This window comes from Arabidopsis lyrata (genome assembly GCF_000004255.2).
Source record: "Arabidopsis lyrata subsp. lyrata unplaced genomic scaffold ARALYscaffold_1, whole genome shotgun sequence".
In the NCBI taxonomy this organism is placed as follows: Eukaryota; Viridiplantae; Streptophyta; class Magnoliopsida; order Brassicales; family Brassicaceae; genus Arabidopsis; species Arabidopsis lyrata.
The window spans coordinates 24,332,389-24,355,052 of NW_003302555.1; the positions used below are offsets into that span (position 1 = coordinate 24,332,389).

General features: G+C 41.3%; 6 protein-coding genes across 7 annotated transcripts; 1 reads left to right on the forward strand and 5 right to left on the reverse strand.

Moving 5' to 3' along the window:
• Positions 1–235: 235 nt before the first annotated feature.
• Positions 236–899, reverse strand: LOC9327467 (pectinesterase inhibitor 1). Its single transcript, XM_002894044.2, has one exon. The coding sequence runs from the start codon at positions 845–847 to the stop codon at positions 317–319; it is 531 nt and encodes a 176-aa protein (XP_002894090.1). The 5' UTR covers positions 848–899; the 3' UTR covers positions 236–316.
• A 231-nt stretch (positions 900–1,130) lies between these two features.
• LOC9330152 (dihydrolipoyl dehydrogenase 1, mitochondrial) lies at positions 1,131–3,312 on the reverse strand. Its single transcript, XM_021012564.1, has 3 exons — positions 2,922–3,312; positions 1,446–2,706; positions 1,131–1,345 (listed from the first exon to the last, which is right to left on the reverse strand). Exons 1-2 carry the CDS (start codon positions 3,192–3,194, stop codon positions 1,456–1,458), a joined length of 1,524 nt encoding a protein of 507 aa, XP_020868223.1. The 5' UTR covers positions 3,195–3,312; the 3' UTR covers positions 1,131–1,345; positions 1,446–1,455.
• Positions 3,313–3,826: 514 nt separating this feature from the next.
• On the reverse strand, positions 3,827–6,041 carry LOC9330153 (probable protein phosphatase 2C 13). The gene is made up of 2 exons (XM_002894046.2): positions 5,647–6,041; positions 3,827–5,139 (listed from the first exon to the last, which is right to left on the reverse strand). Exons 1-2 carry the CDS (start codon positions 5,815–5,817, stop codon positions 4,159–4,161), a joined length of 1,152 nt encoding a protein of 383 aa, XP_002894092.1. The 5' UTR covers positions 5,818–6,041; the 3' UTR covers positions 3,827–4,158.
• An 856-nt stretch (positions 6,042–6,897) lies between these two features.
• On the forward strand, positions 6,898–10,609 carry LOC9330154 (ATP-dependent DNA helicase 2 subunit KU80). Of its 2 annotated transcripts, none has more exons than XM_002891359.2 (12): positions 6,898–7,008; positions 7,374–7,466; positions 7,544–7,595; positions 7,822–7,953; positions 8,031–8,434; positions 8,587–8,873; positions 8,973–9,168; positions 9,241–9,447; positions 9,525–9,692; positions 9,775–10,068; positions 10,156–10,286; positions 10,380–10,609. In XM_002891359.2, exons 1-12 carry the CDS (start codon positions 6,994–6,996, stop codon positions 10,441–10,443), a joined length of 2,043 nt encoding a protein of 680 aa, XP_002891405.1. In that variant the 5' UTR covers positions 6,898–6,993; the 3' UTR covers positions 10,444–10,609. The 2 variants fall into 2 exon arrangements, with proteins under 2 accessions (XP_002891405.1, XP_020869116.1); XM_021013457.1 differs by lacking the exon at positions 6,898–7,008 and adding an exon at positions 7,114–7,289.
• Positions 10,610–10,678: 69 nt separating this feature from the next.
• Positions 10,679–11,344, reverse strand: LOC110225009. Its single transcript, XM_021013458.1, has one exon. The coding sequence runs from the start codon at positions 11,147–11,149 to the stop codon at positions 10,685–10,687; it is 465 nt and encodes a 154-aa protein (XP_020869117.1). The 5' UTR covers positions 11,150–11,344; the 3' UTR covers positions 10,679–10,684.
• An 8,315-nt stretch (positions 11,345–19,659) lies between these two features.
• Positions 19,660–22,304, reverse strand: LOC110224746 (meiosis-specific protein ASY2-like). Its single transcript, XM_021011639.1, has 5 exons — positions 21,692–22,304; positions 20,880–21,614; positions 20,675–20,802; positions 19,912–20,588; positions 19,660–19,855 (listed from the first exon to the last, which is right to left on the reverse strand). Exons 1-5 carry the CDS (start codon positions 22,302–22,304, stop codon positions 19,660–19,662), a joined length of 2,349 nt encoding a protein of 782 aa, XP_020867298.1.
• Between the last annotated feature and the right edge of the window lie 360 nt (positions 22,305–22,664).

Consider the following 22,664-nt stretch of genomic DNA (forward strand, 5'->3'; position numbering starts at 1 on the left):
CAGTTTATATATCTAGTCACTTTTTTCTCCAATTAAGGTTTTCAAATCTCATAAAAACTACACTAAAATTGAAAGATTAAACAATTTCATACAATACTCCAAAAATATAAAATTACTAAATTATCCATCATTGAATTTTTTGAAGCCTTTTTGTAGTGGCATGGGTTATAGATATTATCAACTAAAGCTTCATTTTAATCGAAAAACTTATCAATTTCTATATAGACGGTTTCAATTATAACATGTATAATAATTTAGTTTGTCCTCTTGCAAACAATACAATTAATCAGAGCAAACACATGATGAAGATTTAAAATTAATTACGTGGTAACATGTTAGAGATAACAAGAGCAATACCACAAAGATTCTTAATTGCTTTACTGTTATTCACAACCGAATAATCTACTGATCTCAATCTCTTCACATCATCTAAACATGTATCAGCACCATCCAATGCAGCAGAAACTTTCATGTTCATCCCCATGCCATCTCCTGAAGCTAAATGCTCAAAAGCTTCCTCGAGGTTTCCAATCGCGCTCTCGTATTCATCTAAGCATGACCTGTAAGCTAATTTAGATCGAGGGTCGACTCCTCCATCGATAATAGATTGGAGTTTTTTGAATGTTTGTGTTGCTCTTGCTTGTGTAGCATCAAGTGTGGTTTTTGCCAAGGCTTGAAGATTAGGAGATGCGAATTTAGTATTGAGGAATTTAAGACAGAAAGATGGGTTTAAGGTTTTGTCACAGATTGTGCTCATTTCTGAACTTGTGATTGCGTATGAGGAACCGATTAAGAGAAGAAACATAAGAGAAGACAAGAACGCATTGTTCCTTAGATTCGCAGCCATTCTTGTTTTCTCTTCTTATTTAGTTTTTGTTCAAGTTTATGGTAGAAAACGAATTTCAAAGCAATGAGTATATATATAGAGTAATCTACGTACAACGCATTAGTCAAAAACAGAATCAAGAATAGAAGTTGATATGAGCGATGAAGAAAGTTTTTACCATGGTTAGAAGAATTGCAAATATAGTAATACAGTTATCGATAATTTATGGTATTTATCTTTCTCGATAAATATTAAGAGTAGATGATGATATCATCAAACTATAGTGCTTAATTAATCATGGAGCTAATTAAGTGAATGTTGAATATTTATTAAGGATCAGGCTTAACACGAATCTGAACATATGAAGAACACTAACGAATTAAAACAGTATAGGACAAATCCATTACCTAGTAATAAAGGACAAATTGAAGGCTAAACCACAGAAAACCGAACCAAAATCTAACCCGGTTAAGATATCGATTTGGCTTGTCGTAGGTGGCTCTCTCCTTTAAGGTCGTCCTAGCGTGGGTTTGGATTAGATACATAAGAAATCAAAACCGTAAATCAAAAAACTAAACCAAAACCAAATAAAACCAAACTAGACCAAAGTGTGACATACCTTGTTCCCTTTAGATGTGAATGGGCTTGTCATAGGTGGCCATGGCAGCTTCCTTCAGAGCCTCGCTCATAGTGGGATGAGCGTGACAGACTCGAGCAATGTCTTCACTTGATGCATCGTAGTTAATCGCAAGAACCGCCTCATGAATAAGTTCTCCAGCGTTTGGCGACATAATGTGAACGCCCAAGATCTTATCGGTCTCCTTATCAGCCAGAATCTTAACCAATCCTTCTGCATTATCAATGGCCTTCGCTCTGCTATTTGCCATAAACGGGAATTTTCCAACCCGGTAACTCACACCTTCTTTCTTCAGCTGTTCTTCGGTTTTACCAACCGAAGCAACCTCAGGATGAGTGTAGACAACACCAGGAACCTTGTCATAATCCACATGACCATGTTTGCCTGCTATGAATTCCACACAAGCAACACCGTCTTCTTCGGCTTTGTGAGCAAGCATTGGTCCTGGAATCACATCTCCAATAGCATACACGCCTGGGACATTGCTCAAGAATCTCTCATTCACCAGAATCCTCCCAGCTTTGTCAGTTTCCACTCCGATTTTCTCCAGATCAAGTCCAGATGTGAACGGTGTTCTTCCTGCTGAGACAAGGACAACATCGGCTTCCAGAATAGTCTGCTCTCCTCCTTCTGCCGGTTCCACTGTAAGCTTCACACCGTCAGAGGAGGAATCCACAGATACAACTTTAGTCTTGAGCATGAACTTCATCTTTTGCTTCTCAAGTGAACGTTGAAACTGCTTACGAATTTCACCATCCATCGAAGGAACGATATCCCCAGCAAACTCAACTACCGTGACCTCTGACCCAAGCCGACCCCAAACAGAACCCATCTCAAGCCCAATATACCCCGCACCAATAACAATCAGTTTCTTCGGGACTTCCGACAGAGACAACGCTCCAGTCGACGAAACAATCTTCTTTTCATCAATCGTAATACCAGGCAAAGACTTAACATCCGAGCCAGTAGCAACAATGATGTGTTTACCTTTGACAACGGTGTTCCCTCCATCGATCGTCTCCACCGAGACTTCATTTGGTGAAATAAACTTACCATATCCCTTGACATAAGTCACCTTATTCTTCTTGAACAAACCCTCAATACCACGAGTAAGGTTCTTAACCGCATTATCTTTCTGAGCTAACATAGCAGGAAGATCCACCTCAACCGAAGAGACCTTAATACCATGGTTAGCGAACGCATGCTTCGCCTCATGGTACATATGTGAAGAGTGAAGAAGAGCCTAATACATCAAAAACACACACAAGGATTGTAATCAAGAAGACGAATCCAGAATTTAGTAATTATGGACTAAGTGTGCTCAAGCAAATGATAATCATCACAAAAGACAGTAATTAGCTCTCAAAATTGATTAATCCACAAAATTCACAGATCAAAATCGTCAACGATGATAAACGAATTGATTGAAGAAACGAGAGGAGAATTTTCGAATTTGACCTTCGAAGGAATGCAACCGACGTTAAGACAAGTACCACCGAGAGCGCCGCGTTTCTCGATACAGGTGGTTTTGAGACCAAGCTGAGCGGCTTTGATCGCGGCAACGTAACCGCCGGGACCGCCGCCGATGATGACGACGTCGTTTTCATCAGATCCTGATGAGGCGAAGCCACGGGAGAGGGAAAAGGAGAATCTGAGTGCGTCAGTGGGAGAGTTGGATAAGTTTCTGGTGAGAAAGTACGCCTTCCTCCTAGCTAAACTCGCCATCGCCATTGTTGTTAGAGAGAAAGAGGACTTGGCTCCTTGTAGAGACGAACAGAACAGAGCCGGCAAATGTAAAGAGAGGCTCTTAAAACCCTTTTTTCTCTCTTTTAATCACAAATATTTTAATATTTCCTTAATTGACCAAATATATATAATAAGTAAATAAATCATTTATCTCAATTATGTATACTAAATATTTGAAATTTATTACAAAGTTACCTTAATGCACATTTGATTTGTTTATTTTTTTGTCAACGACATTTGAATCACTTTCATAAGATTTATTCATTCAAAATCCACATATGTAAAGAAAAATACCAAAAATATTTATGTATATGTAAAGAAAAATACCAATATTGTAAAAGTTATCAAAATATATACATTCATTTCTTATTAAAAATAACTGAAATATATAATAAAAATATATGGACATGAAGATTCTTGGAGGAGAAGAAGAAGATAAAGAGATAAAGATAAAGATGATGAGAAACAATGAACATAAGGTTAGGATTGAGGCTTTTGAGAATTGAGATAAAACTCCAAAACCTTTCATAGTCCACAGAAACTCTCGAACTCCACAGATATGGGAGAGAGATTCTTAAACCAAAACTCATGCTCTCAGACAAAATCTAGATTCAAAATAGTTAAATTAAAAATCCTTAAACCAATCAATAATGGGTACAACATAACTAATCCTCAAGAACAAAAATGAAATCCTCATTATCAGTTTCAATAATCCTACCAAAACTTCAGGCTGCTTTTTCTCTCTAGCTCTCTCTCTCTAAAACAACCAAAAAAACAGATCAATCAAAAATGAGTAACCACATTACAAACATGCCCTTAACTCTCTACCACTCTCTCTAAGTCTCTTATTTTATCTCATCATCCAATAGAATCTCAAATTAGAGAAATAATTGTTTGATCGGTAACACCCGATCCCTGTTGTTTGTATATACCGCCAAAAAAACTGCTTTCACTCGCCTCCAAGCATTGCTTGTAACCGAGCTCGGGCTTCATCAGAAACACAGAATCTTAATCTTCTCCTCTGCGGTTGTTTAGGTGAAGACGGGACTGAGGAGAAGCAGATGACTACAACCGTCATATTATCTGATGAGTTAAGCCTAGCTGCTTCTTTTCCAAGTTCCATCGCACATTGTCTCGGGTCACCATGCCTCCTTAAACCTTGCCTTACATTACTCACTGCATTCTGGCTTGACAACACATCCCATATACCATCACATGCCAAAATCAAGAACTCGTCGTCCTCTGTTAGAATGATCTGTCGAATCTCTGGGTCAGAAATCAGTGGTGAAGAAGAATCAGTGAAAGGATTCTTCAGTTCCCAATCCCCAATAGCACGGGTGACAGCAAGGACCCCATTGAGGTATCCGTCTTCAAAGTATCCTCCTAAATCCTCAATCCGCCTTCGTTCTGGCTCATATGTTGATCTGTGATCGAAAGACATATCAACAGCCACTCCTCTCCTACATAGCACTGCACGGCAATCTCCAGCATTAGCAACCAGAAGATGTCGTCCAATTATCAGAGCGGTCAACGCGGTTGTCCCGCATGATCCACTGACAATGTTTTCATCAGCCATGGCAAGATCAGCCAAAGCAAAAGCCTTTCGGTGAGAATTCTCCAGTTCTTCTAAGAAAAACGCGTCCACAATGGAGGGCATCTCTGGAAATACAGCATCTTGAAAAAACAATCTTGTCAAGTTTTCCTTCATGAAAATTGCTGCCTCAGGTCCACCATGTCCATCAAACACGCCATAAAAAGCACTTGGTACCGAGAAGTTAAAGGACCCAAGATGAGCTGACAAGTCATCTATGCAAATGTGTTCATCCTCCATGGTTTCTCGGCTTCGAATGTCAGCAAAGCTCCCTGAACGTATAGTTGGAATAAACTCACTGGTTGATTCTCCAATGGTAGTAGTTACACAACTCATGCCCTGTTACAACAAATGTACATTTAAAAATTTGTTAAATATTACTGAACTTCGCACAAGTAAATAAACAGAACACCCAGAACAAAGCAAAATCAACAATCCAAAGGGCATTAAAGTCGTTCCTCTAACAATGTAAAATTGATTCATGAACACCTAAACTAATTCTTCATAACATAGTAAAGGTATAAACTTCCCAAAGCACAACACTAATCTTATCATTTTGCATTGTCTACACGAATCTAAACGAAGAGGGTAAGGAGGATTCAACATTATTATGCTACAGAGAAAGAAAAAAAAACCAAAACTAATATAAGCCCTGATGCAGAATTGGATCATTATCAGAATTTCAAACAACGATCTAATCTCAAAACCTAATTATAACTCCTAATCTAAACGAACAAACTCAATTATGAGGAAAACAAATCAACATGATCCATTTCAAGGGAAATTTCTAAGAAACCCAATAAATAAAAATGAGCGATTTTTAGAATAAGAAACCAAAACACATACCGATCCGAATCGAGGCGTTTCAGCGGAACCCGAAATCTCAGCACGGACAGACTCAGAAACACGAACTTCGTCGATCTGAAAATTCTTCTGATCTTTAGCAGCGGAGATATGGCACTTAACGTCAAGAACCCTGATCTCAGCCTCAGCAACCATTGTTTGACTCAAAATCATGACTTTGTTTATAATCAAATGGAGCAGATCCAATTGCGAATTTCACCGAAAGGTAAATCGAAGAATAAATCCACGAAATTTTGGGGGTGGAGCCGTGGAGGTGCTTTGCTTGGACGCAATTGAAATTCGCCTAAAAGAATAAAGAAGAATACAGGAAATGGGGAATTAGGGTTTGGTTTCTGTGTTGGATGTTTATTTGCATATTTCTGAATTGACCCATGCCTATATTAAAAATTTAAAATATAATAATAAAATAAATGTATTGAAGAAAAAAGATTGGTTTTAAATATTGGGAAAATTAGATTGGGTACCACGTTTGGCCTAAAATTTAGGTCCAGTATTATTTTCGAAGTCCATTTATCACTCATACCACAATTGAGGTGTGTAATGACCATTTTGCCCTTCATTTTGTTTGCTCAAATTTCGGGGACAAAATTCATAGTTTGAGCACACAAAAAGAAGTTTACATACCGTTGTCCCCGAAGTTTGAGTTTTTCCATAATTTCATCTTATTTTTGCATGTTTGCTGGTTTTTGTCCCTCAATTTTAATTCATTGTTCTTGGATTTTAGTATGTAAACTCTAATTGCGGTATTTTTATTTGTTTGATGTTTATATTTCGTTTGATGTTTATATTTCGTTTGATTATTGTCCCCGAATAGATTTTTTGTCCCTAGATACTTATTCCTAAATGTTACACTTTATCTGCCACATCCGCCGAGGGCAAAACCGTCTTTTTCATACCATAATACCACATGAATGTGGTACAAGTGGTAAATCATTCTCCATTATGGTAGAGATGCTAAGATATTTGAAAAATGTGGTATATTTGGCAAAAATCTCTTTAATATTTATGTTAGACTAAAAATAAAATGAATTTTTCAACTTTTAAATTTTGTAACCCCAGCTCCAAAATCTTTTTTCGTCGGAAAGGTTTATTATATCAATGGTGAATCTGAGTTTCGTAAAAAATTACATTCGGTGAAATTAGGCTTTATGGACTTTTACTTAGATATTCAGCCCAATGGGCCTATCTCATTTTAATACCAAGTTAGAGTCAGTCAGCCTATTTTCAAAAAAAAAAAAAAAATCCTTCGTCTTCTTCGATTCATCATTTCTCTTTTTCTTATTCTTCTTCTTCTTCTTCTTCTTCTTCACCTTCCAGCACAAGTTGTCAATGGCACGAAATCGGGTACACTTCCGTCGAAATATACTTCGTTACATTTCTAACTTCGTGATTTTTTCTAGGTTTTCGTAAGAATTCAATTCATGAAAATCTCACCTTCTGTTTGATTTCCATCGATGTTTCTTTTTCCACTTAGTTTCGTGCATGTTATTCTCCATTCCTACTGTATTAACTTGATTTTGAATTCGTTTTATGCATATAGGGATTTAAACAATTGCTACTGTCCCTTGTTTACTGTTGATATCTCATCTTATTCATCTCGCTAACTGCTCTTGGACTAATTTAGGGTTTGAATTTTTCATTTCATTTGTGAAACTAGTCCTGATCGATTTGATTTCTAATTCTATGTGTGTGTGTGTTCGTCGAATCAGGAGGGTTTGGTTTTGGTGCTCGATGTTGGTCCTGCGATGCATAGTGTTCTCCCAGATGTTGAAAAGGCATGTTCAATGCTACTGCAGAAGAAGGTAAAAGATCTTTTTCTTCTGAAATTATTGTTCATGAATTTGGATCTTTCATTATTGGTTTTGGTTTGTTGTTGCAGTTGATTTACAACAAGTATGATGAAGTTGGAATTGTTGTATTTGGAACTGAAGGTCTCTCTATCTCTTCTTCTTCCTGTATAAATCTTTTTATCCACAAGTTTTATTGATACTCTTTCTTTCCTGAAGCGTGTTGTCTGATGCCGTTGATGTTCGATTTTGAAATGTAAACTAGTAATCTATCGTCTTTAGTACTGGAATGGTTGATATGGTTTCTTTCTATGAGTATTATCGGCTATTTGATGTACTTTGAGAATAATGTTTCATGTGACCTCTGCAGAAACCGGAAACGAGCTTGCTAGGGAAATAGGTGGATATGAGAATGTTACGGTTTTAAGGAATATCAGAGTTGTTGATGAAGTAGTGGCTGAGCATGTAAAACAGCTCCCTCGAGGAACTGTAGCTGGTGATTGTATCCTGATAGCTATTTTACAGCTTATTTTGCCGTTTTCTTTCGTTTATTTTCCTTGGTTCTTTGACTGGCTTCAGTTCTTGATGCTTTGATTGTTGGGATGGATATGCTTATAAAGATGTATGGTAATGCACAAAAGGGGAAAAAACGGTTGTGTCTCATCACGAATGCAGCTTGTCCTACCAAAGATCCATTTGAAGGGACGAAAGATGATCAAGTCAGTACTATCGCTATGAAAATGGCTGCGGAGGGTATTAAGATGGAAAGCATTGTTATGAGGTCCAATTTAAGTGGTGATGCTCATGAGAGAGTAATAGAGGAGAATGATCATCTGTTGAATTTATTCTCCAGCAACGCGATTGCCAAAACAGTGAATGTTGAGAGTCCACTCTCACTGCTTGGTTCCTTAAAGACCCGGAGGGTTGCTCCAGTTACTTTGTTCAGGGGTGACCTTGAAATTAACCCAACAATGAAGATTAAGGTAACGTTTTTTGGTTGTGTCTTTTGCTTGTTCTGCAGTGTTTATAGATATCATCAAACTTGCTGTTCTTTGGTGTTATTCAGTACTTAAGTTCATTCACGTTTATATGATTGTTCATGAAATTTTCTGAGAAGAAGAATCTGAATTTGTAGGTGTGGGTTTATAAGAAAGTGGCTGAGGAGAGACTTCCCACTCTAAAAATGTATTCTGACAAAGCGCCTCCAACTGACAAGTTTGCCAAACATGAAGTGAAAATTGATTATGATTACAAAGTTACTGCAGAATCTACTGAGGTTATTGCTCCAGAAGAAAGGATCAAGGGCTTTCGCTATGGACGTCAGGTTATTCCTATATCACCAGATCAGATAGAAACACTCAAGTTTAAAACTGACAAAGGCATGAAGCTTCTGGGATTTACTGAGGCGTCAAACATACTGCGGTAAGCATAAACACATATATCTATGTTTGTCTGTAAACTCTTAGTTCTTAAAGTTTGATAGAACGTTGTTTTTGTGTTTTTCTCTGCATGTCAATGAAGACATTATTACATGAAAGACGTGAATATAGTTGTTCCTGACCCGAGCAAAGAAAAATCTGTTCTTGCCGTCTCAGCCATTGCCAGAGAAATGAAGCAAACAAACATGGTAGCAATTGTACGTTGTGTCTGGAGAAATGGACAAGGCAATGCTGTTGTTGGGGTCCTGACTCCAAATGTGTCTGAAAGAGATGATACCGTAAGTTAATGGTTTTATCTGCTCAAAGGAATACTTCTATTTGAATCTGATTATTTACCTTTTTTTTTGCAGCCTGATTCATTTTACTTCAACGTGCTTCCTTTCGCCGAGGATGTCCGCGAGTTTCCATTTCCTTCTTTTAACAAACTTCCTTCATCATGGAAGCCAGATGAACAACAGCAAGCAGTAGCAGATAATTTGGTTAAGATGCTTGACCTTGCACCTTCTGCGAAAGAGGAAGTACTAAAGCCTGATCTTACTCCTAACCCGGTTTTGCAGGTAATACCAGTTTTGTTCCCCTTTGTATAATTGTTGCAGGTAATTTGTCAACTCATATTGATGAAATATTTTATCAGCGGTTTTATGAATACCTTGAGTTGAAATCGAAATCCACGGATTCTGCTTTACCTCCTATGGATGAAACTTTCAAAAGACTTATAGAGCAAGATCCTGAACTCATTTCCAACAATAAATCCATAATGGATTCGTTTCGTGGAAGTTTTGAAGTCAAGGAGAATCCAAAGGTGTGTTCCCCTGAATCATAAGCTTTCAGAAAGGAACCTGAATAATCTCATTCTTAATTCTTTGACATGACTTTCATTGCAGTTGAAGAAGGCTTCTAAGAGATTGTTACGGGATAAACCATCGGGTTCAGATGATGAAGACAATCGCATGATTACTTATGAACCTAATGAGAAAAAAATTGATGTAGTCGGAGATGCAAACCCAATTCAAGATTTTGAAGCCATGATATCCCGCAGAGATAAAACTGATTGGACCGAGAAAGCAATCACACAAATGAAAAACCTAATAATGAAGCTCGTAGAAAATTGTACCGATGAGGGTGACAAAGCATTGGAATGTGTACTCGCTCTTCGTAAAGGCTGTGTCTTGGAACAGGTCTCATTTCTTTTCTCTATCTCTGCATTTGCTCTCAAACCTTTTCCAAGTTCTTTTTTCATGGAGTCTTCTTACATATGTGAGCAGGAACCAAAGCAATTCAATGAGTTCTTGAATCATCTATTCAAGGTATGCCAAGAAAGAAAATTATCTCATCTTCTCGAACATTTCACGTCAAAGAAGATCACATTGATTCCCAAATCCGAAGCAGCGGACAGGTTTGTTATAAACCATCTTCGATTTGATTAAATGTGTTTAAATAACTAAAATTAGTCTGATGAATGTCTTTGTTGGTCGTTGCTTTTAACCAGTGATGTGGTAGACGAGAACTCTGGAGATTTCACTGTTAAACAAGAGCCAATGATCGAGAGCTAACAAAGTCTTCGCTACAGCAACTAACTGATCTTGTGACTGTGTTGTCCGAAATGGCACCGTTTTCTCTCTGATTTTGCCTGTTTAAAGAACTCGGCAATTTTTTTTTTTTTGCCGTCTAATATATGTTATTAAAGAGATGAAAAATATCCCAATACAGAACCAAAAACAGAGCTTGATAAAAATACAAAAACAGAGCTCAACAAGCATTAAAGTACGTAAACAAAAAATTTTCCCAGCAATTTCATCGTCCCTTTTCTGATTCAATTCGCGAAAGTAACCACGAAGGGCCTCCACGAGCTAAGTATGAACGAAATCTTCCATCTCTCGTAACACTCATGGCAATGTCTCTGGCTACCGCATTCGCTTTTTGCGATGAAGTTTTGAAAACTACTTTGCCAAAATTAGGAAGCAACCGATGAATTCTGTCCAAATAAGAATGATACCGTGGCCAATTGGAGGAATCAATAATAGCTTCAATTGCAGCACTACAATCAGACCAAACCTCAATGTTATCCAAATGCAAATCATGTAGGCTGTGTAACATCCATAGAATCCCTCTCAATTCTGCAGCAATGCGGTTCGAGGCTTGTAAAAACATTTCCCTCGCATGAAAGACTGCATCTCCTTGGCTATTCCTGATAATCCAAGCTCCACCACACATAAGAGTATCATTTACCCATGAAACGTGGACATTGCACTTAAGCATATCAATTGGAGGCTTAGTCCATCTGTTTTCACGTCTTAAAGGCTGGTTATTAGTAGTATTAGATAATGTTTGTACGTCCCATAACTTATTCCACACCTCAGCTTCTTCCAAAGCATGACCTACGAGAGCATTCAAATCACCTTGTTTCCCACCATATAACAGTTCATTACGATGCTTCCATATTCCCCATAAAATCCAAGGGATCGCTGTTGGTGTCGGATCCCGCACCAGAAGTACGAGACCAACCAAAGATTGCCACGTAGTCAAGATAATGGCCCATAAAGAATGAAGTCCATTGGACCCAGGAGTCAAAGGAACGGTCGAAGTGGTTGTCACCACTTCGAGAATCCGAAGTGATTACATTGCGACATGAGTTCGATGAAGAAGGCATGGGTAAGATGGTTCAAGGATATTTGGGCCGAAAAGGCGAGGCCCACGAAGATCAGAGTCAACTCAAATTCAAACGTTGAGCATTAAAGTCAAAGAATCAAAACGGACACATTTAAGAGGGAATAATTGTACTTAATTATTCATTTTAATGTCAATTCTCTATGTATAAATATAAAGGCCAATGGCCATGTAAAGGGATCTCTCTCTCAAAAAAAAAAAAAAAGAAATATAGATAACAATTTTCGTAACAATTCACAAGTTTTTATACATTCATTTTTGTCCCTCAAGAATAATCTTTCCCACTTAATAAAATACTTGAGTGTGTGAATCCGACATCCACATTTTGGCGCCGTCTGTGGGGAGAATTAGGTTCTTGAGTGGTCAGATTTTTTCTTTATCACACTTCCGAGATAAGCAACAATGTCCGGAGGAGACGCTGCTGAGACATCATTGGCCGAAACCCTCAAAGCTATGCAGCAAACCATGTCGGACAAATCACAAAAATTCTCGGATGTGGAAAAGGCCGTCGATACGTTGCAAACATCCCAGGTATCTCTTAGTCAAAACGTCAATACTATACAAACTCGTGTTCGCTCTTTAAGTGCAGGAAACCCGGTGGGAATCCGAAGAGGGATATTCAACTCGCCAAGTTCCGCTGCACGAAATGAAACCAGCGGACAAACAACTCCCGGTGCTACTAATAATGTAGCTCAGACGTTGGAAGAAGAGACGCAGCTCGGGGATGAAGAACAACTTGCAGCTCAGTACGAGCAGGAGAACCTCGACCAGTTCGAGACCATGAGGAAGGTTAGCCAGGAGTTAAAAGAAATGAAATCAAAATTTCATCAAGCTACAAGTTCAGAGCCAGACATCAATCGAGTCATTGAAGAAGCTAGGCGAACACCTTTCATCTCGCGAATTGCGAGTTTGAGGATCAAAGATTCCCGGAAACTCAAATTGGACCCTTACAGCGGATTGGAGGATCCAAAAAGCTATCTCGCAGCTTTTCTGATCGCTGCGGGAAGAGTCGAATTGGATGAAGCTGATGAGGACGCAGGCTACTGCAAGCTGTTTTCGGAGAATCTATGTGGCCAAGCTCTAATGTGGTTCACCCAATTAGAGCCGGGCTCGATCAGCAATTTCGACGAACTATCAGCCGTATTCTTAAAGCAATACTCCATCCTTATGGATAAAAGCGTTTCAGATGCCGATCTTTGGAAGTTATCGCAAGGATCTAACGAGTCACTTCGAGTTTTCATCACCAAGTTCAAAGGAGTGCTCTCAAAGCTCCCAAGAATCTCGCAGCAATCAGCTTTATCTGCCCTACGAAAAGGATTGCGACATGATTCAAGGTTTAAAGAAGACTTAATACTTCATAAACCAGACACAATTCAGGATGCACTCTTTCGCGCGAACAACTGGATGGAGGTCGAGGACGAAAAAGAAAGCTTTGCCAAGAGAAATAAGCAAGAAAAGCCAGCAATCACCGTCCCTGCCAGGAAGTTCGAGCCTAGGGAAAGCAAAGGACCAAAGAAGTTTGGGTCGCAACCCTTCAACAATACCGTCGGAAAACAATTCCAAGGGAAAGGAAGATCAAACACTTGGGTCCGTGATGAAAGTCTATATTGCGACATTCATAAAGTAACCGGACATTTAACCAAGGATTGCAGCGTTCTTAAAAAGCACCTCGCAGAGCTTTGGGCTAGTGGCGATCTTTCTAAATTTGATATAAAAGATTTTGTGAAGGAATACCACGAAGCAAAGGAAAACTCCAAAGATCAAGATTCCAAAAGACCAAGGTTATCCAACGAGGAAGAACCAAGGAGTTCGAAGGGTAAGATCAATGTAATTCTAGGAGGTTCCAGATTTTGCGGAGATTCAATAAGTTCCATCAAAAAGCATAGACGAAATATCTTACTCAAAGCAAGCTTGAGCGAAGAAATTGATTTTCAAGGTGCCTCAATATCATTTAACGAAGAAGAAACACGGCATCTCGAAAGACCGCATGATGATGCTCTAGTCATTACTCTTGATGTCGCTAACTTCGAAGTATCAAGGATCCTTATAGATACAGGCAGTTCGGTCGACTTGATCTTTTTAAGTACTCTAGAAAAAATGGGAATCAGCCGAGGAGACATAGTAGGACCTCCATCTCCATTAGTTGCGTTCACAAGCGAGTCGGCCATGTCTCTCGGAACAATCAAGCTGCCAGTCCTTGCCAAGAAGGTATCGAAGATCGTGGACTTCGTTGTCTTCGATAAGCCCGCAGCTTACAACATCATCCTCGGGACTCCCTGGATTTATCGAATGAAAGCAGTCCCCTCTACATACCATCAATGTATCAAATTTCCAACATCAAATGGGGTGGAAACAATTCGGGGAGATCAAGAAGCTTCACGGACGTGTTACTTAGCTAGCCACCGTTTGAAGATCCAATAGCAATTAACAAAGCCCGCAAAAGAGGGACTAAGGCAAAAACCTCCTAGTGGGCAGGAAAAAGAGGATGTGGTAGTCGAAGTGGTGTTGGAAGAAGACAAACCAGATCAGAAAATTCGAATTGGAGCAACTTTGACTGGCCAAATAAAAGAAGCTTTGATCGAACTCTTAAGGAAAAACAAAGCATCATTTGCATGGTCAGCAGCGGACATGCCTGGCATAAATCCGAGTATAATTTGTCATGAACTAAACGTGGATCCAAGCTTCAAACCGGTGAAACAAAAAAGAAGAAAGCTTGGAGTGGAGCGGGCAAAAATAGTAAATGACGAAGTGGATAAACTTTTAAAGATAGGGTCCATAAGAGAAGTGCAATATCCGGAATGGGTAGCAAACACTGTCGTTGTCAAGAAAAAGAATGGGAAAGATAGAGTTTGCATCGATTTTACAGACCTGAATAAAGCATGTCCCAAAGACAGTTTCCCGCTCCCGCATATAGATCGACTTGTAGAGTCCACCGCTGGAAATGAGCTGTTGACGTTCATGGACGCCTTCTCGGGTTATAATCAGATAATGATGAACCCCAAAGATCAAGAGAAGACGTCATTTATCACAGATAGAGGTATGTACTGTTACAAGGTAATGCCTTTTGGTTTGAAAAATGCAGGAGCAACTTACCAACGGTTGGTGAACAAAATGTTTCACAATCACCTCGGGAAGACTATGGAAGTCTACATAGATGATATGCTGGTTAAATCATTAAAGAAAGAAGATCATGTTAAACATTTGGAGGAATGTTTTGATATTCTCAATAAATATCAAATGAAGCTGAACCCGGCGAAGTGCACATTTGGAGTCCCATCCGGAGAATTTCTTGGCTATATCGTAACAGAAAGAGGGATTGAAGCCAATCCAAATCAAATTAACGCCTTTCTAAACATGCCATCTCCAAGAAACTTCAAAGAAGTACAACGGTTGACTGGGCGGATTGCGGCTTTGAATCGATTTATCTCGAGATCGACAGATAAGTCATTGCCTTTCTACCAAATTCTAAAAGGGAACAAAGGATTCCTTTGGGATGAGAAGTGTGAAGAAGCTTTTGGGCAGCTTAAGGCATACTTAACCACTCCACCTATACTCTCCAAACCGGAAGTGGATGAAAAACTTTACTTGTACGTATCAGTTTCAAACCATGCGGTTAGTGGAGTCTTGGTTCGGGAAGACCGTGGGGAGCAGAAACCAATTTACTACGTGAGCAAGTCAATGACGGATCCAGAAACCAGGTACACAATGATGGAAAAGCTTGCACTTGCGGTGGTAACTTCGGCTCGGAAGCTGCGTCCATATTTTCAGTCCCATCCGGTTGAAGTGTTAACTAACCAACCACTCCGAACAATACTTCATAGTCCAAGCCAGTCCGGACGTTTGGCGAAATGGGCGGTGGAATTAAGCGAGTACGACATAGAGTTCAAAAGCCGAATCAGTATGAAGGCTCAGGTCTTAGCAGACTTCCTGACCGAACTACCAATACCTGGAACGATAGAGCAACCGGAGAACCAAACTTGGAAGTTACACGTAGATGGGTCTTCAACAAAGCAAGGATCCGGAGTGGGAATCAGGTTGGAATCTCCAACATCAGAAGTTCTGGAACAATCATTCCGGTTGTTATTCAATGCCTCCAACAACGAGGCAGAATACGAGGCCCTGATTGCCGGACTTCGATTGGCACAAGGAGTTGGTGCTAAGGAAATATTGGCTTATTGCGATTCGCAATTAGTAGTTAACCAGTTTAATGGAGACTATGAAGCCAAAGATTCAAGAATGAAAGCGTACCTCGAAGTGGTGAAGGATCTATCTAAAAATTTCTCGAAATTCGAATTAATCCGCATACCTCGGGGAGAGAATACAACTGCAGATGCACTCGCCGCATTGGCGTCAACATCAGGTCCTGAGTTAAAAAGAGTTATTCCAGTAGAATGCATCTCGGAGCGAAGCATTCAAGACAGCAAGAAAACCCTTGTCGTTACAAGGTCTCGAGCAGCGGCACGTGACCGTAGCGAACCAGAAATCGAACCGCCACCCAACAAGCGGAGGAAGCCAAGGGGATCAAATGCATCTAACAAGGAACCCGTTGTCTTAGCTGAAGAAGTAATTCCAGAAACGATATTAGAAACCGAGCCATTAATCGAGGAGGATATTCTTGAACCAAACGAGCATCCCGAACCAGAGCCACGAATATTTCACAAAGTTGACCAAATTCCGGCTAAAGACTGGGGGGCTGATTGGAGGGAGCCAATAAAGCACTACATCATGACGGGTGAGCTCCCAAGGAATAAATGGCAGGCCAGGAAAATGAAAGTCGTTAGCGCGAAATTTTGTCTGTCAAAGGATGCTTTATATAGACGAGGTGTCAGTGACCCTTACCTATTATGCATTTTTGGGCCCGAAGTCGAAATCGTCATGAGCGAGGTGCATGAAGGATTATGTGGGAGTCATTCATCAGGAAGAGCCATGGCTTTTAAAGTTAAAAGAATGGGGTATTTTTGGCCCACTATGATCACAGATTGTGTTAAGTTCGCCCAAAGGTGCAAGCGCTGCCAACTCCATGCACCATTGATCCATCAACCGTCGGAGTTATTCTCCTCCATTTCCGCCCCATACCCGTTTATGAGGTGGTCAATGGACATCATTGGACCATTGCACAAATCAACTCGAGGTGTACAATACCTTCTAGTCCTTACGGATTACTTTTCGAAATGGATTGAAGCTGAAGCGTATGTTGGTATCAAGGATTCGGTGGTGAAGACCTTTATTTGGAAAAACATTATATGTCGACATGGAGTTCCATACGAAATAGTCACCGATAATGGACCACAATTCATTTCACATGAGTTTGATGCCTTTTGTGCGGACTGGGGAATCAAAGTCAGTTATTCTACTCCACGATATCCGCAAGGAAACGGTCAAGCTGAAGCCGCGAACAAGATAATATTAAGCAATCTCAAGAAACGCTTAAGTCATCTAAAGGGAGGATGGTATGAAGAACTCCAACCCGTCATGTGGGCCTATCGTACAACCCCTAGGCGACCTACAGGAGAAACTCCATTCTCTTTGGTTTATGGTATGGAGGCGGTAGTACCAGCTGAACTCAATGTGCCCGGACTTCGCCGAACAGAAGCACCGTTAAATGAGGAAGAAAATTCAGCAATGCTTAATGATTCACTAGATACCATAAATGAAAGGCGTGATCAAGCTCTAATTCGGATTCAGAATTACCAGCAAGCAGCAGCCCGGTATTACAATTCAAAGGTTAAAAGTAGGCCGTTCTTTGTGGGAGATTACGTATTAAGGCGCGTCTTTGACAACAAAAAAGAAGAAGGTGCCGGAAAACTCGGTATTAATTGGGAAGGATCTTACATTATTACCGAGGTGGTTCGAAACGGTGTTTACAGGTTGAAAGATTTAGAAGACAATCCAGTCAAGCGACCTTGGAATGTGATCAACCTAAAGAAATTTTATGTTTAAAGCTACATGCATTGTTTATGTACATGAACTACGGTGTGGCTTGATCCCGAGATGGGTACGTAGGCAGCTCGAAAACGAGTTCAGCTATTAATAAAAATTTGTTTTATTTCTTTATTAAAGGAAAGAGTTTCGACTGTGCGAACAAGTGAAGCAAATAGAAGGTTCGGCTAAAGCGAACATACAAAAGATTGGAAATAGAGCGTTATTTTAAAAGTCGGAATGTCCCTTTTCGTACACTTCGGATTATGGAAATCTTGTTGATGAGCAGAACACTTCAACTCCTTGACCAGCAAGATCGAGGATCGGCATCATGCAGTCCGGAATTCGAGCAAAGTCAGAAATTCCAAGCTCAATCCACTCTCCGGGGTGAGATTCAAGGATGTGAAGATCTCTCGACACTGTAGTAAGCCTGTGTTGCATCCGGTTAATCCTCTTCCGAAGTCTCCTCTTTTCCGACATAAGCTTCCGGTGTTGAAGTTCGAGTGCTTCTATGAACGCCGTCGCCGTTCCTTGGTCTCTGATTGGGAGATCCCTGATCAAAGCACATGGGGCTCGGATCTGAGATCTCAAGAAGCCGCGAAGTGGAGGAGGCTGCCTGTTTGGATCATTTGGAACATCTTCATTCATCATTCCGATTCTAGAGAAGTCGGGCATAGATTCTGAACAGTGAAGATTGAACTCCATACCTGCTAAAATGAAAAGAAATGGTGAGAAGTAAAAGGAAATTGAACCTATAATTTATAGGAACCCCATATCCTTAGCAAACTGCGGATTCTATCCAAGGAATGGAGTGATTTGCGGAGAGATTCATGCCCTCGAACAGATCCTGCATTAAAAGGCGCATCTCCGAGAATATTTTAAAAGAGAGGAAAGTCGCAAACGTTTCCATAAATAAAAAAGGGGCCGAAGCCCATTACGAGTTTTTTTTTAAAAAAAAAAAGAAGGAAGAAGTGAAGAAGTTAAAAAAACATATATGGCAGAGGCTCAGGAACAGGCTCCTTCATCGCCGGTTTAGTCTTCGAAGTGGACGCCTTGTTCTTGGCATCCACTTCGGAACGATCCCGAACGCGTTTCCGGCAGTTGCTGGCCTCCTCCTCCAAGCCCTCTTCCTCTTCACTGTCGGATGGAACGACGTAGACAGGGACGTTCACGGGACCCGGGACCCCTCTAGCGCGGAGATACATCCGAAGCATCTTCGGGATCTCAGCAACGGAGTCGAAGTTCCGCCACTCCCATTGAAAGGGATCGCTCTCCAAGGCCCGTATCTTCCTTTCCACCCGAGCGATGCGAGCCTCGAGCGTCTGCCTTTTGAGTCCCAGCCGCTGCCTCTCTTCACACAAGCGACGGTGCTTGTCGGCAACCTAACATAAAAATGAGTGAATAAGACGAAACAAGAAGTTTTTAAATCAAAGCTTTGATATTTACCTTGTCAATAAAATCGCAAGCCTCTTTCTTCTCCTTCGAAGGAAAGTGAAAGACGGCGTGAGGGAAGAGAACGCCGGCCGGTTCAAAGCCGTCGCCGGACAAGAAGAGTGGGCTGCCGGGATCAACGGGGGCTACTGTTTCGTTTTCCATTCTTAAAATATTTCTCAAGTAAGATTCTAGAGTCATGTTTAAATAAAGCCTAGAGGTAGGTAAGCCTTTATTTATAATGATTTAGGGTTTGTCTTGGAACCATAAATCCATTAAGGGTAGCGTGTCCGAGTGATTTAAACCATTTTTGGAAAATCGAGAAAAGGCAATTATTGCATTAAAAGACGAGCCGTTTTCTTTACTTATAAGAAGGAAAAGCGCAACCGTTGCATTAACTACAAAAGTTTCTAAGGCCCAAGCCCAATAAGTTTATCGAGTTGACTAAACCCGAAGTGGGGAACTCGCTTTAAGCCGAGCTCAGCTCTCGCATTCTAAAGAGAAAGGTCTGATCAGCCTAAAAAATCTCGAAAGCATTGCCACAGGGCCACAAAAGGTTAAAAAGCGGACTTTGCAAACCCGCGTATAAATTTAACCAAACCCCCTTGGGTCACAACCTGGAAAGGTTTAAAAGCCTCCTCAGGCAAATTTCTTGTTCAAAAGAAAATAAAGCCTCCTTAGGCAAAAATAAGTTCGAAATTAAGTCTTAAAATAAAAGGGACAATCCCCAATTTAAAAAGTGGACGCAGCCACTACGGAGTGATCTCCACCTCGGACTCCGGCTCAGCAACCAAAGTTTCATTCACCTCCTTGACTGGTGCTTGATCAGATGAAGCTCCCTGACCTTCCTCCGCGGTACAACCAACCTCCGGAGAGACCTCCGGTACCGTAGGAGCTACGGGCGGGACAATACCTTCCGTCTCACTTGAACCTGGAAATAATAATTCCAGTCAATTGAAGGTACAAGGTAAGAAAAGGTAAGCCTCAGGAGCCAAGCGTTACCTGCCCAGTCCAAACCCGATTCACTTATAGGAGGTGATTCAGTAAAGAATTCCTCGAAGTCAAGCGGGTTGAAGGTCGAAGTGGGAAGAGCCGCCAAACGACTCCGTTTTTCAGAAAGATTAGTTGACAGCTCGGTCCTTTCTTGCTCCTCGGAGAAATCTGCTTCATGAATTTGATCCAGCAGAATCAAGTTGCTTTCATGCTCTTTGATGTCTGACTCCAAATCCGACCTAGCCTTCTCGGTTTGCATGAAGCGAATGGCCCCTTGGATCAACTCCATCTCGCGTCCCTTAACCTCCTTTCTGGCCTTCGATGCCGACCTTGCCAACTCAGAATCACGCAACTTGGCTAGCGCCTTGTACTTTGCGTCAAGCTCGATGAGTTGATTGTTCAGGGTATCGGCGGTTGATTCGGACTCTTGAAGCCTACCCTGAACACCAGAAAACTCTTCCTGGAGCTTGAAGTTCTGGTCGTACTGACCCTGCAGCTCCTCCTTTATCTGCGCAAGCTCTGATGTTAAACTGTCGATCTTGTCCTCCAGATCGTGCTTGGAGCCGGCAGAAGAACTGAGTTCAGCCTCAAGGGCAGAGAGTTTCTTTTTCCACATGTCAATCTCCTTCTCCCGTCCAATGACCAACCCTTCGTAATGTTCGATCATGTCGTTAAATTCGCTATGAGCCTGGCATTATACATGAACCCGGGATGGCGAGTTAGTTCGCGGAATGACAATGCAAAAAAAAAAAAGAAAAGAGAAACGGAACTAACCCGAGATGAGTGATGCGCGTGAAGCAAGTAGCGTTCACGAATCGCAGGGCGCCATTTGTCGAAGTCTGGCAGGATCGAACCCGATCGGGTCTTGAAGCATCGGAAGACGCTGCCCTCTTTCTCCATAGCTGTGAAGAAGGAAGAGTTGTAAAAATTGGAATTTTAATAAAGACAAAAAAGTATAAGTATGTGTAAATCACCAAACCTGAAAGCGATTTGACCTGAGGGACAAGAGCAGGCTTCAGCCTCGAGGGAGCATCTCGAGATTCAGAATCTCCACTTTTAGGGGAGGCACTCCGAGCAGTCTTTTCACTGACGGGCTTGGAAGAAGAAGACATGTCAACAGGTCGGGGAGGACCCATTGGTTCAGCAGAAGGGGATGATCGAGGTGAACGGTCAGTCCGGGCCCTTGATTTCTCCCTTCGCGGAGACGAGTCGTCACGGGACGACTTGTCCCTCTTCTTACGAACCAAATTCTTAAGAGGTTCGTTGCTGAAATCGTCTCGGGGAGGACGAGGAGAATCACGACGAGGAGACCGCTCTCTCCGAGGAGAACGTTCGTCGCGGCGTTCGCGGCGAGGCGTTAACTTATAAGCAACAACGGATCTGGCTCCCTCGGAGCTGTTGTCATCAACCAGCAGGGTCCTGCTGTAATCTTTTTTGTCGATGGCGGTTGCAAGGAACGCCTTGTTTTCATCACAAGCCTCTGCTATCGGCTTGGAGAGCTTCTTACGCTGGGCAGCGAGGGCCCGAGCTGACATTCCCTGAGTTGAGGGAGGAGGCGGAAGACGATGAAGTAGATTGGGAGGACTCATCCTGAATTTCCGGTTGGCCTCGACAAATCGGTCGAGGGTAAAAGAATTCCAAAGGGTTTCCCCTTCAAGGATTGTTTTGAAGAACTTGACAAATTCTTCAGTCGGGAGAGTTGAAGCGATGAAAGCTGCGAAATGAAACAACGAATTCGGTTAGTAAAAAAATAATAATAAACAAAAAGGGAATATACGACCTAGTCTCTACCAGGTTTCGCGGACCACTTCGATGGGAGTACATCGGAAAGATTCCCAATCGAAGCAGGAGTTTTCTTAATCAGAAACCAAGGATGGTGCCAGTTCTCATCCTTGTTCGGGAGGTGCGAGATGACGTTTCTATTGGCGTTTGGATACGCCGAGAAGTACCCAGTTTTCTTTGATGAACTCCTTACGCTTAGAAGTTCATTCAGCTCGGGGAGTCCAATGACGTAGCCAGCCTCCGCCGCAACGGTTATAATCCCGAGGATGGTTCGGAGGAGATTGGGGGTTAATTGAGGTAAAGCGATCTCAAGAGCCGCCAAGAATCGAACTAGGGCTTCGGGAAGGGGGAAGGTCAATCCGCAGCCCTTGAAGTAAATTTCGTAAACACAAAAGTAGCCGGCACGGTGGTTCTCAGGAGATTCCGTAGGGTCGGCTATTTGCGCCTCCGCTATAATTCCAGGAGGAATTTGACAAAGCCCCTTCAATCGCTCAAGGGATTGAAGAGTACAGGTGGATTTGTAATGAGGACCGGCGATGTCGTTAGGACGAGTGCATTCGTCATTACTAGAACGCCTCTCGTCGTAAGACGGAGATTCAGGTCTTTCAGAATCAGAAGTCATCGAATAAAAATGAAAAATTCAAGATCCGGCGAAGAGAGGTTTTTTGTGAAGAAGAGAAGAGAGAGTTTTTGATTAAAGTACAAAAGTAAAAGAAGAGAGTAATGGTGAAAAGAAGTTACCTCAAGCTAATGATGAAACCGCCTCGGAAGTCGTGTGGGAAGTGGGAAGGTTTTTCCCGTTTTAATAGTAATTAAACAATATACGGTCATAATGATGACAGATGTCACTCAGTTAAAAAAGGCTAGTGCCGAAATTAAAGGAGTGATGAGATTTTCGGCGGGAAATCAGAAAGATTCTCGAGCGCAATCTTTGGCTATTTGAGCATTTAAAGTCCTCCGAATTGGAATAGCACTTCGAAGA

What these genes read in the sequence shown, in the direction of transcription:
- LOC9330153 (XM_002894046.2), bottom strand. Translation starts at nt 5,817, where the DNA reads ATGATTTTGAGTCAAACAATGGTTGCTGAGGCTGAGATCAGGGTTCTT. An exon ending in AAACGCCTCGATTCGGATCG is followed by an intron (nt 5,140 to 5,646) that starts GTATGTGTTTTG and finishes TTGTTGTAACAG; the next exon opens with GGCATGAGTTGTGTAACTAC.
- LOC9330152 (XM_021012564.1), bottom strand. Translation starts at nt 3,194, where the DNA reads ATGGCGATGGCGAGTTTAGCTAGGAGGAAGGCGTACTTTCTCACCAGA. An exon ending in TCGGTTGCATTCCTTCGAAG is followed by an intron (nt 2,707 to 2,921) that starts GTCAAATTCGAA and finishes TTGATGTATTAG; the next exon opens with GCTCTTCTTCACTCTTCACA.
- LOC110224746 (XM_021011639.1), bottom strand. Translation starts at nt 22,304, where the DNA reads ATGACTTCTGATTCTGAAAGACCTGAATCTCCGTCTTACGACGAGAGG. An exon ending in GAAGTGGTCCGCGAAACCTG is followed by an intron (nt 21,615 to 21,691) that starts GTAGAGACTAGG and finishes TTCATTTCGCAG; the next exon opens with CTTTCATCGCTTCAACTCTC. An exon ending in TCAGGTCAAATCGCTTTCAG is followed by an intron (nt 20,803 to 20,879) that starts GTTTGGTGATTT and finishes CCTTCTTCACAG; the next exon opens with CTATGGAGAAAGAGGGCAGC.
- LOC110225009 (XM_021013458.1), bottom strand. Translation starts at nt 11,149, where the DNA reads ATGCTTAAGTGCAATGTCCACGTTTCATGGGTAAATGATACTCTTATG.
- LOC9330154 (XM_002891359.2), top strand. An exon ending in ACCCAACAATGAAGATTAAG is followed by an intron (nt 8,435 to 8,586) that starts GTAACGTTTTTT and finishes CTGAATTTGTAG; the next exon opens with GTGTGGGTTTATAAGAAAGT. An exon ending in AAGTCAAGGAGAATCCAAAG is followed by an intron (nt 9,693 to 9,774) that starts GTGTGTTCCCCT and finishes CTTTCATTGCAG; the next exon opens with TTGAAGAAGGCTTCTAAGAG.
- LOC9327467 (XM_002894044.2), bottom strand. Translation starts at nt 847, where the DNA reads ATGGCTGCGAATCTAAGGAACAATGCGTTCTTGTCTTCTCTTATGTTT.